Below are 17304 nucleotides of genomic sequence, written 5' to 3' on the forward strand. Positions count from 1 at the left end.
TGTAATCCAGCACGCATATCTCCACGCTTCAGAATTTCCGCCGGGGTTCAATTGGCCTGTTAAATATTGCAAACGAAAACTAATTTTAAAAACATTAAGGCCAATTTCGGTCTGTGGTATGTGTAGTCCAACAGTGCTGCATTCTTGTAGGTAATAGATGCCTTTACTATAATAAATCAAACAAGTTAACCTTTTATATGATCACGTGGAAACTCACAGTCCCACTGATTGCCTCTATAGATATACAATGTAATCCCTTTGAGATGGCTAGGGACGGTGGCCCTAATGGTGGCAGTGTGCGTGTGACAGGGAGGTGCGGGAGTTCGCCGATGGGAACGTGTGCAAGCCGTGCAATCCGGAGTGCCTTCCTGTGAACAACAATCTCACCTGCAACGGCCCGGTCTGTACTGCTCACATGCACAGCCACCTTCGCTCCAATGCATGGGGATTTTTATTCGTCTCGGTTATTATGGTGTTGTCGTAAGGAAATGACGGTGGCCGTAAATCCAAAACTTCTCTGTACACGAAAGGGCTTGAGGTACTACTGCTTAGGTTTTCACACTTATGCTGTATTGCTGCTGTCTTATGTGTTCTCGAGTTGCGCCGCGTGTTGCTTGACACAATGTCCAAGGATGCCGGGACATTAATCAGGAATTAATTTCTTAAAGAAGCTCCCAGCAGTGGAGTAAAACTTCAGACATAATGCTGAACAACACACGGTACATTGCGATAACGCATAACAGATTGAACGCATTATCGCTCAAATAACCGTGGAATTCAAAATCCAAATATCTTTAGCGCAGCAGAGTATGAAACTATGTGAAACTAGTACACAACAGTGAGTTATTTAGCTCCTGCAAATATATAGTGCTGGTTCCACCTGTGTTGACCTCATGAAGGGGGAATTGACCTCATATGCAGAAAGGACACTGTGGAGTTGGTGTTGGAATCCCATGCTTGCTCATGGCCTTTTGTGCAGACCCTCTCACGCGCACACCATTTCCATTCATTAGAAGTGCAACAGCAAATTGTAAACTTCAAATCAGCCAGGTATAGCATAATTTAGTGTAATTCCTTTGCTGCCCTGCTTAAGCAGTGAATATCAAAAATCAATGACCACCTTCAAGTGCTTCTGTTGTTCACATGTGGATGCTGTCAACTTTTCTTACATCTGCCATAAATAGCTGATCAGCAAAGGACAATAGTTCTCGGAGGTTTTAGTTTTAACTGACGGCCGTGCCGGTGCTTGCTGCAGGGATCAGAAAATTGCTCCGCGTGTCGCAACTTCAAGGAGGGTCCACTTTGCGTCTCAGAATGCCCCAGCGGCATCCAGGGAGAGAACAACACGGTCATTTACAAGTATCCAAACGCGTTCAACATCTGCATGCCTTGCCACACCAGCTGCATCCACAGGTGAGCAGCATAGCATTTGTCTACGTCTCTTGTCGTGTGCATGAATTTGTGCATGTGTTAAACTGTTGTGGCGCTCCACATTTATAATGAAGTCACTTATTGTAACTTTCATTCCCTACCTTACTGAAGAAGCTTGACTCAATGTATCACTCGGCCTTAAGATTTGCATTGAACTGCCCATATAGGACTCACCACTGTGATCTCTACATTGGGTCAAACTTAACATCTCTGAATGTTCGACGGCTTGTGCACCAGATCTTATTTATTCATGATGTACTTGCAAAAAAATCTGCAGATTACCTGCTGGATCTCGTCTCTGTTTCAAAGAACAAATTTGACCTAAGGTCTACACTCATTTACCAGCTTAATATTCCCTATTGCCGTACATATACTGGAGGAAGGGCCTTTGCTATTGATGCCCCCAGGGTCTGGAATGCTGTTGCAAATAAATTGAAACTTGAGTCACTACCTATGAGATCTTCACTCAAAACTGCTTTAGAGGAGTTGTACACCCCTAGCTGCCAGTGCTATTCAGTGACCTAAAATAAAATGTTTCGCTCCGGATGATCGCTACAAAGTATGACCTGTGTTTTGATTTAGTGTGCTGATCTTAAAGGTGCATTGAAAAATTACAATACTCCGATTGATGCTCCTGCTGTTGTGGAGTGACTCATGCAGCCAGCTATGGCTGCAGGGTTTTGGTAGTACATGTTGTTTATGCCATTTATTGTGAAAATTCCGTCAGTTCCTATGATTGCTTTTTCATTGCCTTCATGGCTTTATTTTGGTGATTTCGAAAAGTGTATTGGTTTAGCCATGTTTGTGTTGTTGTAGTACAGAGTTAGACTGATGGCCTTAATCTAAGTTGTCTTGTGGTTGTTGTTGTTGTTTGACTTGCATCCCACTGGGATTTTTGCACACAGCGTTGGTGTACGGTGTTTTTTCTGCAATATTTTTTGCTGTCTTTTCTTGGATTTTCTGTTTGCACTTAGTCACATATTCACTTTAAGATGTTTTTTTGTTCATGTTTTTGTTTTTTGTTTGTTGCGGTTGCACCCGATTCAAGAGCTGAATGGCTCACAGGGCTATACCTAATAAATGAACTTGAACTTGAACCCCCGCCCCCAAACCCGATGTTTTCAGCTGCACAGGACCAAACGCAGAAGACTGCAGTGGAATGGCCAAACATAGGTGAAGATCGCACCATGCATGTCCAATATGAATTGTGTGTTTCTGCGTGTGCATTTATGATGATGTGTCAATTGTGCTTAATGGAGAAATTGTCTGCTCCCCATTACTCGCAAAACCTCATGTAAACTTACGGTCACCATTTTGTGCATAAGCTGTTTGGTACTTGGGCCCCTGGATGCTAAATAAGTAGCTTGAAAGTAAGTTTCTGGCATTTGAACACAGGTGTCTGAGACAGATGATTGGAATTTTATGGTAAGACAGGATAAGCAATTCAAAGGTCTGGAAGATAACGTGGCAGTTAGGTGTTGTAGATACGAGAAGGCAAAAATAGTTACGCTGGGTGAGACCTGTGCAGGATGGGGGAGGGCCGATTCATAAGGCAGGCACTGGAGTGGTCTCTATGAATTTGTTGACCAAGGCGAAGATCTCAGGCCAGATGGTGGGATCTGGTGGAGGATAGAATGATTTGGCGAGGAGTAGTAGCATCAATGTATGTGTAATAAAAGACTCCGTCAGGCGATGCTGGTCTCCGTTTGTCTTTTATTTAGGTTCTTCTCCGCACCCCCCCACTGGCCTCCTCTCGGACCAGTGTCGTCTCGCGCGCGCCCCGCGCACGCTCCCTCTCGCGTGCCACGCACGCTCTTTCTCACGTGCCCCGCATGCTCCTCCGTTAGCTCTTCTATTCCCGCACTCCGCACACCGCTGGCCGACGGCGTGCAGAGGTCCTTCGGCCACGTGGCCGATGACGCGGCTCTTTCCTCACCACCCAACGTGGCTCAGCCTCTTAACTTCCCCGAATGCCTCGATCTCTTCCGGGCTCCCACTTATATACATTCCAGCCTTCCCATACTACCCCGCTGGCTCCGCCCCCATTCACCTCGCCTCCCATTGGAGCCGAGGTGAACGGTGGCCCCTCCCACACGCCCCGCAGACCAGGCTCCGCCCCCCAATACGCCGGGCCGTGTGATTGGACCGGAGCCCAGCAACAACCCCATTTACGCTCGCATTACATATGTATCAAAGTGCTAATTAATATTTTATTGTTTTGTAGCGTGAAGCTTGTGGCGATATTATCGGGCCTGAGCATCATGTTTGTCATCGTCGTACTTGTACTGGGCATCTTCATCATCAAGAGGCAGCAGACAAAACGCCGCAAGAAAACCCTCCGAAAGTACATCGAAAATGAGGTGAAGGAGCGGTCTTTTGCATGCACCATCCCCATCCACCCTATAATGGTGGCATTGCACACGTGTCTACAAACATAATGTTTGTTGTGTCACAAGATCCAAGGAATAAAAATATACTTTTATAACTCTGGAATTGAGAAATTGGCTCATTTGACTGTGGATGGTGGTGGTACGTTTTCTAAAGCTTTTGTATTTGAAGGGAAATGGTAACAGGTGTTTGTTCTGTCTGTTTTCCTGTTTCAGCTGGTGCAGCCTTTAACGCCAAGCGGTGCCGTTCCGAACCAATCAAAGCTACGGATTATCAAGGAGACACACCTGAAAAAGGGAAAAGTCTTGGGCTCAGGAGCCTTTGGAACAGTGTACAAGGTTTGCATATGAAACTAACCAGACTATGATAAACAGGAAAAGTGCAAATTTTTTTAATCTGTGAGATCAAATCGGGCTTGTGAAGTATGAATTTAGAAAATGTCCTATTTACTATGTGTAGTGGGTCCAACTGAGTCACAGACGTTCCTTTTAGAGGCAACATTTTTATTGTAACACGTAACACAAAGGGGTAACTGCCCCTTCACCAGATACAGCCTAGGGTGGGGACCACCCAGCTAACTACCCTATACAGAGGAGTTACTGCTACGAAGGGTCGGGCCCTCACTCGGGTCCGCAACCACATAGTTGCCTCATAGGACTTAGAGCTTCCAGCTTGAGACTTAGAGCTTCCCACTTGTAGATGTTGAGCTTCCAGCTTGTAGATGTTGAGCTTCCAGCTTGAGACGTAGAGCTTCCAGCTTGTAGAATGCAGTGACCCCGGTCCCTCTCAGGGACCCGCCTTATATCCCCCCACGGGTTGGGGCCGCTCCGCCCCTGGCCCCTGGCCCTGCCCACCTTCTGGAGCCTTCTAGCCCCCCCTCGATCCCTCACGAGAGCTCTTGCCGGACACGTGATCACCCCCTAGTCCCCCCACCTGGGGGCCTCTCTTTGGACATTCTAGATCAGGGGTCCCCAACTCCGGGCCATGGACCGGTACCGGTACCGGTCCGTGGCCTGTTAGGAACCGGGCCGCACAGTGGTGAGTCCGCGCGTGGCCCATTATTTGATTTACCACTTCCATCCGCGCCTCTTTCCCGCACTGCGCACTTGTCTCAGTCACAGTTTTGGAAAGACCCAATGATGAACCCCCCCCGGTCCGTGAAAGAAATGTCTTCCACGAAACCAGTCCCTGGTGCCAAAAAGATTGGGGACCGCTGCTCTATATCACGTGTCTGCAGAGTCAACCAGAGTGCCATGACCCGGGGCAACCCTGTCCTTGGGCTGACACTCTGCCGCTACCCCTCGTGGGAGACCGCACTGCACGCTATGCGTGGTGCCCGCGCTATCCCCGCGCTCACCAAGCCCCGCTAGGGCTGGTACTACACCCACCACGGGGTGTACGCGATGACGGTGCATCGCACGCTACGGTTCTTCCGGGCCGGCACCATACAGTGACATCCCTGTTGTCACTACATATGTATAGAGCACCTGTTCTCAAGGTGATTAGCACAGTGTAAAGCATTTAACATAAAATAATGATCTAGATGGCAGGGACGTTGCAGGGGCTGAGGAATAGGTGACCGTGGCAGATGGTGCTTATTGGTCATGAAGAGGGAGTGAAGGGATTGGAAACAGTGGAGGGGAGAGGAAGAGAATGGGCAATGGAGAAGAGGTGGAATTTTAATAGGTGGAATTTTAAGAGGTGGAGCTTTAAGAGGTGGAGCTTTAAGATGTGAGCTTTAAGAGAGGGATGGAAAAAGGTTAAGGAGGGGCACCGATTCATTTACGGGGGAACTTTATTCAAGTGGAGGGGTGCACGGAGGGAGGACGAATGTACTTAAATTCTTACAGACATATTTCATACTCTTTGGGTCTTTCGATAAAGTCACGTGACTTTACCGAAAGACCCAAAGAGTATGAATTCCTGCAGTCACGAAAGCTTAAAATCAAGACATATTTCAGTTGCCCTCAGTATCCGCGCTCCCGACATCCCACACACTTTGGAAATATGAATGCTCATGGGCCCACTATGTGTTAATTCATGCAAGATGAATACTGCACGTTGGTGTTTGCCAAGCAGAAAAAATATTTTGGGGAAAAACTGTGCCAAAACATCTGACAATGGACAGCCTGGATCCATTAATGGGAGGCACCGTGTGGGAGAGGAGTGCTCTGACAAATGAGCCATCCGGCCGCCTGTCTGATTAATGTCATTGACAGCATTGACCTCATGTTGTTGTGTCCTTCACAGGGGGTATGGATACCCGAGGGAGAATCGGTCAAGATCTCCGTTGCCATCAAAGTTTTGAGAGAAGCCACATCCCCGAAGGCCAACAAGGAGATTCTTGATGCAAGTATCACATTCCACGCAGCGGATTGGCGCAAGATTAAAACCATGCAGTGCTGCTTTACACAACGGCAACTGATGTGCCACACATATGTTGCGGGTATAAACGTGGAGCGAGACTTCTCTTTCGGAGGCAACGCGTTTATTACGATAAACGATAACAATACCAATAGCGATAGCAGTAACACTCAGGCCTATCACTCCTGTAACACTACAGGGTATGGCCCCGTTACCCGATAACCTAAGGGAGGTACAGCCTCCCTTCTAGCAGGCCCTACAGACTCCGGGCTATGCTCTTATGGGTCCTCCGCTACGGGAGCTAGGGGAGGCTAGGCTGACCCCACCTAGCCAGGGTATGAGTCTCACCGCTTCAGATGTCTTCGGGTCTTGAGGAGATGAACACTGCCGGTACCGTTGAGAGGGCCGGCTTTTATACACAAGTTGGGGCTTACCCTGCCCCTAACCACACCTTCCCCAGAACCTTCCAGAAGTCTCTGGAAGGGTCGGGAATGAACTGTTGGCCCCTAGCCCCCAGCCCCACCCCTTGGGGGTCTGGGGTCTCTACCTCCGGTCACGTGGTACCCGGGGGGGGGGGGGGGGTTACCCCAGGTCAACCACCACACCTCCCGCTCACTCTCTCGGCCGCCCCCTATCGGCCTGTGGGGGTGGTGACCATAAGAAGACCCACAGCGCCTTGGTTTGGCGCAACACATACACTATAGATAAAGACTCCTGTGTAATAAAATAACAATTACAGCCTTTATCAAGTCACTGCTGGATGACGGCCTCCCATACCTACCATGCCGGTCGTGAGGGTTTGTGTACACCATACTTAGCCATACTGGTCAGTGCGACATGATGAAGCCGAGGTGTGATATCAAGAAACAGGAAAGATATGACACCCCAATGATGTTAGCCGTGGATGGGAATCGAACTCAGTTTGCTGGGATCTTAGTGCATTGTACGAATCACTGCATAACCATGTCCCCTCTATATATAATTCCATATTGGGAAAATCATCTGCAATTGCTTTCATATTGCACCGATGCTGTCTGTAACCGAATGCCTTTTGAGGCTGGATGCAAGGCTGTAGTTATTAATCTGCACAGAAACTGCTGTGAAAGAACACTTGATGTGTCGGATGATGATAATTGATATGTTTATTATGGTAGATCCAAGTGTAATGCCGAGCACTACATGCAGGCATTGTATCCATCCTCATCATCATTATTAATCAATAATTACATTATGATAATCAGCTTGTCTCATCATTATCAGCACATCCTTTATTTATAACCAAGTAAGATAATGGAACACCAAGGGAGTGCCGATATCACCTCGTATTTCTCAATACCCTGTGGAGTTTCATATACGGAACAACATAATTGTAATGTTCTATACATAATAACCCTGTATGAGCACGATATTTACAGCACTTAAACAAAAAGCACCAAATCATTCTGTCGCTATATGAATGGCGCTTTGATTTCACATGGCCGCCTGTATTATATATACAATTAATTGTGAAGGGTTGATCTTGATTGGATCATGCCAGTGGGGCACAGTGGCATAATCAGCCGGTGTCACCCTTCCGTCGCGCGGGGATGTCGTGTCTGTTGATGAATATTTATTTTCTCGAACACAATTTCTTATTCAGGGGTAGAGGGAGTCGCGCTCGTATCGTTAGGTAGCCTGTCCCAAAAGTTGCCAATCTCGTGCGCACGCGTGCAGGAGGCGTACCTGATGGCGCGCGTGGAGCACCCGTACTTGGTGCAGCTGCTGGGCATCTGCCTGACCTCCACGACGCAACTCGTGACACAGCTCATGCCGCACGGCTGCCTCCTCGACTACGTGCGCGAGCACGTACACAAGCTCAACTCGCAGATCCTGCTCAACTGGTGTGTCCAGATCGCCAAGGTACGTACCACCGTGGTACTCCACCGTCTCGATCAGAATCAGAATATTTATTTTCAACAGATGTCCGGTAGTTTCACAGATGTCCAGTAGACTTGTCTCCATGGGTTTCCTTTTTCTGTTGCTCTTCTTCCTTTGCCCCCCTTCTATTCCCTTCCAGTCATTGTAATTATCGTTGTCATCAGTGACCCACTTATTGACATTTTGGAGCCACGGGGGGGGGTGGGGCAATGTGGTATCCTCTCTCCTAGCGGCCCCATTTTACCTTGCGGGCACTAGAATGTGGGCATGCACCATCACACACCGGTGTATGACACCAAAAGGTTCTCAGCTGAGATATGTCCAGAAGTAACAGTGTTTGTAATCCCTTTCCGCATTCCGTTCCTTCTGCACCAGTGATGCTCGCACGAGCTAGCCTTGCCATCTCACGGGGTCACAGGAGGAATATTTCAATGTTACAGTAGTGTAACGCATTAATGTGTGTTGAGTGGTGTAATATTAAACAGCTGACAAAACCGGTACTTTTTTATGTCCTGGTAAAACTGAAACAGATTTCTCCGGGCCGGCTATGTCAAAAATATACGAACCAGGACAGATGACAACCCTGGTGTGTGAAGCTGAGCGGCATGGTACCTACTGCCACCCCCCTCACCATTTGCTCCTTCGACCCCACTTCCTCGCCCCCCCCCCATCCCCCGCACAGGGCATGCTCTACCTGGAAGACCAGCGGCTGGTGCACCGCGACCTCGCCGCACGCAACATCCTCGTCAAGGCCGTCAACCACGTCAAGATCACCGACTTTGGGCTGGCGCGGCTGCTCGACGGCGACGAGCAGGAGTACCACGCCGAGGGGGGCAAGGTGACGGTCGCCGCCACCGGCACCGGGATCCAATCGCACCACAGAGCCTTCGCCAGTCGTGCGGCAAGGCCTGCGGAAGTACTGTAGGAGTAGCATTATGGGTTATTCAACTAGCAAACCAGCAGGTCCGTGTTAGCCGCTGAGGTCGTGACAGGTTTTATTTATTTTTTCATTCATCTTGCTCTATGCTCCTGTACCGCTGGAGTCGTGCACTTTTATATCTAAATTGAAAATCCGTTTCTTTAGAACTGCCTTTTGTGTTTAGTTTGTTTTCATTCTCCCGCACCTCTGTTAAGCACGGTTGGCTACGTACGGTGCAAAAGACGCTCAACATGCATGCACTGATGCCTACTTTATTGAGGGTGATATTGGCACGTAAAATAAAGACTGATTGGTTGATGTTGGCATCTGAAGAAAACACCTTAATTAACTCGAATGGCTCTGTGGTGTTATAAATAGTCCTTGAACTCCATTTTACGAATGAAAGCAACAACTGGCTTCAAGTGCATTGCTATCTTTGTGATTTATCAACGTCATTGTGCCCTAACGAGCAGCGCTCATAGTTGTCAGCAGTCTATCTCAGCTGGACCCAGGACTCGAGGCACGTCTGCGATGAAGTGCAGACGATGGCTCGCTCAACTGCTCCAGTGTCATCTGTTAGGGGAGCCGTGCACGGCTGATGATTGACGTGCCACTATTGGCCGGGCACACAAATGATCGCCATTGATCTGACTAAGTTGCGATGATGGACGTGAAATTAATGAAGCAGTATTGAGCCTTGGGTGGAAACTTCCCATTCCTTTATCAGATATTTGTATACATTGAATGGTGACGTCCTACAGTGGCACTTATTTTATTGACCAAAGAAGGACATTTAATTATAAAAATGGTCATGAATGGCTATTACACAACATTCGAGTATGCTTTGGCAATTGTACAAATAGCTGTGCCCTGCTTAAGATTCTCATAAATAGCATATGTTTAGAATACATCGCTTATGACAACACGATTTTCTATCGTAAAAAAAATTCAAGAACATATATTTTAAAACTTTTTACACGCTTTTATTTAACTTACTGTATGTGTTGTCGTATCCAAAAATCTTGTAACTCAATTTCAACCGTATTCCCAATGTCGTATCGACTGCAAACTTGGTATAGGTATGTCATACTGATGAAAATTCTATATTCTATCATTGAAAATTAAAAAAAATATTTGTAAACAATCTTTTTTAGCCTCTAATTGTCCGCTCACGTTGGCTGTAAATCACCACGTGGTCCCTTACAATCACGGCAAGCCACGGGGAGCCACGCCGAGGGGCGGGGGATGTGGAAGGAGGGGAGGGGAGGGGCGATGGGGGAAGGGGGCAGGGGGAGGGGCAGCTCGGACAGTACATTTCATTAAAGCGTGTTTAAAAAAAAAGTATTTTTCATCTTTTTTTATTCCTCAGATGCCCATTAAGTGGATGGCATTGGAATCCATACAGTACAGGAAATTCACTCACCAGAGCGACGTGTGGAGTTTTGGTAAGAATACGATCTGTTTTGTTGAATGAAAGTTGTTTATTTTCAAAGTGCTCTAGAGAAAGTTGTTTGAACCACACGTAGACTTCAAAGCAGAATAAGAGTTTGCTGTTGCTTGTGGTCCCTGCAGGAGTCACCGTATGGGAGCTGATGATGTTTGGAGGAAAACCGTACGATGGAATTCCAGCCCGAGAAATCCCAGATCTTCTGGAGAAGGGGGAGAGGCTGCCTCAGCCTTCTATCTGCACCATTGATGTGTACATGGTCATGGTCAAATGTAAGCCATATGTGTCAACTCCATCTTGAGGTTCTTCTATAATGTATAAGTCCACACATGGAAATTTAACCGGACCCTATGTTAACTTTATTTCTTATTCATTTTAAGGTTGGATGATCGATGCCGAGGCACGCCCAAGGTTCAGCGAGCTTATTTCAGACTTCTCTAAGATGGCCCGAGATCCAAAGAGGTTCTTGGTCATCCAGGTGAGTGCAGGTCAACGTGCCTACAAATGTACACAGCTCGCAGCTGACTTTAATCACCAAAAAGTATGAGCGTATATTTAAGCCACCGAACAGAGAGTCCACTGGATGTAGAGTGAGCGCTGGGAAATAGTGGGGCCCTGTTGACTGCACTGACTTGTTTTGCTGCAGGGAGATGGAGTGCATGACCTGCCCAGCCCCTCGGACAGCAAATTCTACAAGACCCTGCTGGAGGAGGATGACTTGAAGGACCTTGTGGATGGAGAAGAGTACCTCAATACTAAGCCCTTTACACTGCAGCCTCCTCCTACAGGCCGGAGAAGGGGGGCATCTGCAGTGGTGAGACCGCCGAGATGAAGCCAGCACATGAGGTCACTACGGTGACGCCGCAATGCCCTCTCGCCAATAAATATCCATAACCACGTGCTAAGCCATTTCGGCTTCAGAGCGCCTGGTGATTGATTGTCCTCATTTTCCAGAGCATTTTAAAGAGAGTCTGTCGACTGCTGAGTTTCCTGTTCATAATTCACTTGGGTTTTTAAAAAGAATTTCCTTACCGGTTCTGGCACATTCTATTTTGCACTAAAGCTGAATTTTGGTATGTTTTTTATCTCCACTAAATGCTAAGAAATATTTAACTTCCAAGGTATGTAATATTTTGTAGAGCTAGTCCTGTGGCTCGTAATCTAGAGACTGATGCATTTGCATTGCCGTTCAAGGTGGTTGAGACCTTGCGTAAGTTGGTAAGTTGCTTTATCTGATAGTCTTCCGTGTATGCTATGTAGTGAACCATTTCTGGATTGTTTAAATTGTGAATATGATGATTCGGTTTACTAAACACCTCCTAAAGAAGCATATACAGAATAGTTTGCTAAAAGTTTTTGTTTTCCAAGCTGTTAAAACGCATCGTCATGAGAGAAGCAACCTTTAATGAATTCTCACACAGCAGTGCAAAAACATTGAATTATAAAACGGCCCACGGAAGGAGATATCACAGAACTACTTCTGAGATTCCGTCTGTAACATCTTTGATTGACACTGTGGGACTCTAGGGACTCTAAACCTTTCCAACATGCCCTGCTACAGAGAAAAACAACTCGTACTACGTTTGAGAACATGGTGTAATCATGGGTGGTTAGGATCCAGAATTGAACCCGGGATTCTCAGTGGTGCCGGCTTAGTCCACTGACCCACGGGCCACCTGGTTACCGACTACGTTTGAATATTTTAACAACACCGATCGTTGTTTTTCTTCCAGACCAACGGAGACAGTTCGGCTGCTCCAACGTCACCAACAAACAGTGTAAGTTTAGTTTCACCGTTTAATGCGCATGCAAGTGACATTATCTGCAGCATATTTGAAGTACAACGTAATTTACGTTCAAGTCCAGGAAACCGAGGGAAACAAATATGTTTTCCTCCCCGGAAATCCAATGTCACACAAACGATGCGACGTTCACAATTGTAATGAGAGGTAACGTGTTATAGTGATTGTTTTTGTTCTATCTCGGATCAAATCAATGTTTGATTGAAGAAAATCTGACTGGATGACAGACAAAAAAAACAAGTGACTGTGTTGGCAGTAGAAATAAAAAAAATCTCACGACATTCAGCATGAACACTGCCTTATAAAGTTTTTGTTAAGTCTGCGGCTTTGTGGCAGATTGACTGTGCAAATTCGGACTGGGGGAGAGGGCATTCGTTACCCAAGGTGTGCCTGCGTAATTGGCTCAGCTCCTGCTATATAAAGGGACTATAGAAGCCAGAGAAAGGGGAGGAGGGCAGGAAGCTGTGGCTCCATACTGCTACTGGCGACAGTGGTGATGCAACGTGTGATGACGATGCTGCGAAAAGCCCGTAGGTGATGCGCAAGAAGTACACCGTGAACCCTGTTTCTGAGTTCCACCGAACAGCGCAAGAAAGACCCTTTGACAAGGCTGCTATGTAATGCAACGGCCCTTATTCTTTTGGACATGCACTTCAATCAAAGGACCATGCCAGAAATGTTGGCCTCGGCCAGGGGTCGGCAACCAAAATAAAAAGAAGAGACATTTTTTTCGAATTCGGTAAACAAAACCCTCAATGTTTCAAGAGCCGCAATGCCGTGTCACTATGAGACGGTGGCTCCTGAATAAATTACATCACGAAGCAGTCCTTAAATAGCCGCAGGTTGCCGACCCCTGGCCTATGCGGTAATAATGACCAACTTGAGTATTTTTATTGTGCAAGGTGACAGGCAGATAACTTTCAAACCATCTCACTTGGTGGACAGCATTGTTGTGTTGTTGTACTGTACATCTATGCTTTCACGTATATGCTGCCTGCCCTCACCAACCCACATGGTGAAGCATAATCAAATAAACTCCTCGGCCTACATTGCACAGAGAGGCCCTCATCCAACGGTGGAATGACATGTACTTGTATGTCAGCCTCACACAACTGATGGTAACGTACGTGAGCCAACAGCACAGGCTAAACACGGAGTGTGGTCGCGTGCTTGCTTGCGTGCGTGCTTGCGTGCAGCAAGCACCCCTGCTCGCGGACAGACGCTCGTCGTCACGTTCCACCTCCGGCCGGGCTCACGGGCAGGCCGCCTCCTTCGAGGGCCCCGTGCGGGATGGGGGCCACGGCGCCCGTGTCCCCGTGACCCCGCACCCTCGGCTCGGCCGCAGCGTGCACCACGACGGGGTCGAGCAGGGGGCCAAGGGCATGGACGGTGCCGCCGCGGCCGCCGCCACCACCGCCAAGTGCGGAATTGTCCCCAGGGTTAACAGCCTGCGCTACCTCAAGTCGCCCGGCGCACAGCCCCCGACGGAAGAAGAGTCGGATGTCCTGCCGGACCCCGGTTGGCCCCAATCTGGTGCGTGCCACGTTTATATTCACACTCACTTTGAATTCTTCATCATCATCAGCATCAGCCGTGATCAATCCCCCGCTGCTCGATACACTATCCAGGGTCAACCCTTGCCTGGCTTTTGAGATCTGTTGAGATCAGATCCATTACACGTGATTTGGTCATTATTATCATCATCAACCATGATTAATCCACCACTGGATGAAGCCCCCCACCTCCTTCCTCCCAACCTGTCAGCCAACTCTGAGGGCCCTGTGACGTAACCATCTGTCTATCTGCTGCGCACGAGCCGAGTTCATTGATCAGTCTCTGTGGTGGATGTATTCTCGGGCGCAATGCCATTATATTGTTTTATCATTCTTCATTTTTGCAAAATGGATAAGCAGATTATATTCCTCATTTTAACATATATCTGTGTCTCCACGTAAAAAATATTTTTTTTGTTACACAATCCATCGGCCCCCATGGCCTTCTGGGAATGCTTACTTCCAGCAGTATTTATTCAGTAGAAGCCATCTGTGGACGGACATATAGTGTATCATCAACAGTAGTCAGGATTGCTGGAATCAATGCTGCTGAACTGCTAGGTGCTACAGATATGGGTCCTAGAATCTTGATTTTAAGTAAAGTTAAATTTAATCTTACACACGTATTGAACTCTGTCTCGTATTTTATGCACGCACAGCCCTTTTTGTCAATACATTGCTGAATAAAGAGCCTCCCCACACAGTACAGGTCATGACCATACTTCGCCACGTTGATTAGTGTGCTACGATGAAGGTGGGGAGAGTGGATATTGAGCACAAAAGCACAGCACAATAATGGATGTTGCAGCATTGCTCTCTGTTTTCGACTGCCGCCAGGGCTACAAGGCAGACAGCAAACTGCTGTGCATAGTGGTCACCCATCTCGACACTATCCAGACCAGGACAGACTGTTAAGTTTCCGAGATTTGAAAAGATCGAATGCATTCTGCGTGATTTTAGGCATCCTAATCATCATCGGCCACGATCAATCCATTGAATTATGAATGTCTCCCGAAGCCATAGCTATCGCTCATGGTCCAGCGCTGCAATATATTTAGTCACAATGTATTTCATATTTATCCCCTTGTATTTCCCCCAGGTTATCTTTGCAAAAGAGAAATTTGTCTCAATAGGCTGTCATTTCAATCTAACACATTGATGATGATAATGATCGCCATTAGACCTCCTTTGCCAATCAGTTTCAAGGACAATGCATATATTATCAGTGTGTTTTTGTTTGCATTTTGACTGCAAGTATTGTGGTTGATGCAGACATGAATCCTTGTAAAAAGGTTTCAGTTTTGTTGCCAGAAAAAGTGGGAAACCCCTATTATGATGATAATGATAACAATGTAGTCATCCAAGATAAAAAAAAAACTGTTTTCCGACTGATGCAACATTTTAAGGGCTCATTCTGACCTAAGTATTTCCATGCCATCCCTTTTCCGACACACGTGAACCCGATCGCAGGTGACCCCTCATTGATGCTGGAGAACCCGGATTACCTGGAAAACCCAACGGCCGTCACGCACGGCCCCCGAGGCGATCAGCAGATCTACGTGAACGACTTTCCCAGCCCAATGGAAAACCCAGAATACATGGAGCAGGAGATGACACCGTCGACAGGAGAACCCGACTGCCCGTTGATATGTGGCGAGCGGCCAGCGCCCGGCTCCGGAGCGACGAGTGAGAGAAACCAGGAGTACTTGAACATGCAGCCGGCCAAAAGCAGGCCCAGGCAGAATGGCGGCGTGATGCTCAGCACCGCAGAGAACGTGGAATACTTGGGGGACTTTGCCGAGAGGCCTGCAGCGGTTACACTGCACAACTCTCTATCAACTCACACCACTGTTTGACACTCAGGGACACTTGTGTGTGCATCCGCAGTAGTATAAAACTATCAACAGCGGCACCAGTATCATTAGTAGTAGTAGCAGCAGTGACAGCGGCAACGTTATCATTTCTAAGCTGCGGCACAATGCACTATCACCCATACCAATATGTCACACCAGGACACAGTGAGTGCAGTAGCGGCGGCGGCAGGAAAGTCACTACCCTCTGTGCGCAGCACGAATCGTACATTTGCGCACTCGTTTGATCATGTCGACACATCACTGATGAATGGGATTTCTGTGGAAATATCCACATCCTTCACGAAAGACATAATCATGCCCTTCTCGACAGATAGCAACTCATGGCTAAATGGTTAAGCATTTCTGCAGTATATCATTAATATCAAATTTGCAATAATTTATTAATTTACAAGGTACGTAGCTGTGATTTGTAACTTTTCAAAGCAAATGTAAATCTGTGCATATTTGAAATTGGTTAAAATACACAATTATTTATATTTACTCTCGTTTGCTTACCCCACGGCATTTATTCACAATTACATCTTAAGTGGCACATAGAGTGGGGGATATAAGGACTGTACATTTATATTTTATTTTTGTAAATGATGATTTGGAGAACGGGAGAGTAGGGTGTGAAATTGAACGCAACTTTGTTCAAGGTTGTGACCACTTTTAAATTTGCACAGAGAAACTTTTTAGATATATAGATTTGCATATTTTGATATGTCGACATGCAAAAATAAATGATAGATATGAAATCTGCAAATGTAGAGCACATTAGTATTTGTGTGGAGTCCTATGGTAAGAGTATGGTTTTATTTGACTGGAAATGTACTTGTGTCGTCTATGCTACGTATTATGATTTGTTTGCAGTATAAATAAGGTTTTTTTAATGCTAGGTTTAAGATATATAATTTGTTCAGATGAGGGTGCTTTTTGCATAATGGAACACTGCCGGGTGAATACCTTTCGTTTGTTAATCAAGTTATTATCCCGCCTTAAAACAACAACTTCAGGATCATGCAGCTAAGCATAGTGTACTCTGTTTTGCATGATTTTATGGTGACTTTGTGCTGGTATATGTATATTTTGTATCATAATTTTTAACAATGATTACTGCTGAAGCCTACAATAATTGAAACCACTGAAATATACAGCTCACATTTGTGTATTGCAGTTTTCGTTTTTCAGTTGACAACACTGCAGTGAAGATGATTTGCTAGCCCGATGTAATTTAAAATGTATTATAATTTTATCAGACTTTTACGGTATTTGTCACACATTACACTTTTCTATATTTGTAGCTCTTGGTTGTGAACACAGTTTTTATACCAGAAACATATAAATAAAAGTTTGCTTAGCCTAGCAGAATGCCGAGTGAGTCTGCTGTGTTAATTATAGCATTGCGATCAGATTTCACCTTTTTACAATGTCGTTAGAAAGTAATATATTACTTTCCAGATGTTAAACCGTTTGCATGCTTTCACACCTGTGCACAGTCACACGCACAACTGAACGGGTACACACAGGGACTGGCCCACACACACACACACACGTCGACCAAAAGTCAAGTAAAAAAAATATCTCGACCAAACAGCGTGGCAGTTGGCAAGGACCTGTGGCTTTTATT

At 46.4% G+C, this 17304-nt stretch overlaps 1 protein-coding gene across 1 annotated transcript in view; it reads left to right on the forward strand.

The window, feature by feature from the left end:
• The window catches only part of LOC133346108 (receptor tyrosine-protein kinase erbB-4-like), a 69543-nt gene extending 52492 nt beyond the window's left edge, over positions 1–17051 (forward strand). Inside the window, exons 14-28 of the mRNA XM_061557512.1 lie at positions 310–400; positions 1256–1413; positions 2557–2604; positions 3656–3791; positions 4035–4157; positions 6070–6168; positions 7897–8082; positions 8783–8938; positions 10389–10464; positions 10592–10738; positions 10847–10944; positions 11113–11280; positions 12200–12244; positions 13465–13801; positions 15292–17051. Of these exons, the coding sequence (XP_061413496.1) occupies positions 310–400; positions 1256–1413; positions 2557–2604; positions 3656–3791; positions 4035–4157; positions 6070–6168; positions 7897–8082; positions 8783–8938; positions 10389–10464; positions 10592–10738; positions 10847–10944; positions 11113–11280; positions 12200–12244; positions 13465–13801; positions 15292–15677 (2254 nt within the window). The 3' untranslated portion in view covers positions 15678–17051. The remainder of the gene's footprint in view (positions 1–309; positions 401–1255; positions 1414–2556; positions 2605–3655; positions 3792–4034; positions 4158–6069; positions 6169–7896; positions 8083–8782; positions 8939–10388; positions 10465–10591; positions 10739–10846; positions 10945–11112; positions 11281–12199; positions 12245–13464; positions 13802–15291) is intronic.
• Positions 17052–17304: the final 253 nt, after the last annotated feature.

The sequence above is a fragment of the Lethenteron reissneri genome, chromosome 23 (assembly GCF_015708825.2).
Source record: "Lethenteron reissneri isolate LAM-NWPU_2019-01 chromosome 23, ASM1570882v1, whole genome shotgun sequence".
Taxonomy (NCBI): domain Eukaryota; kingdom Metazoa; phylum Chordata; class Hyperoartia; order Petromyzontiformes; family Petromyzontidae; genus Lethenteron; species Lethenteron reissneri.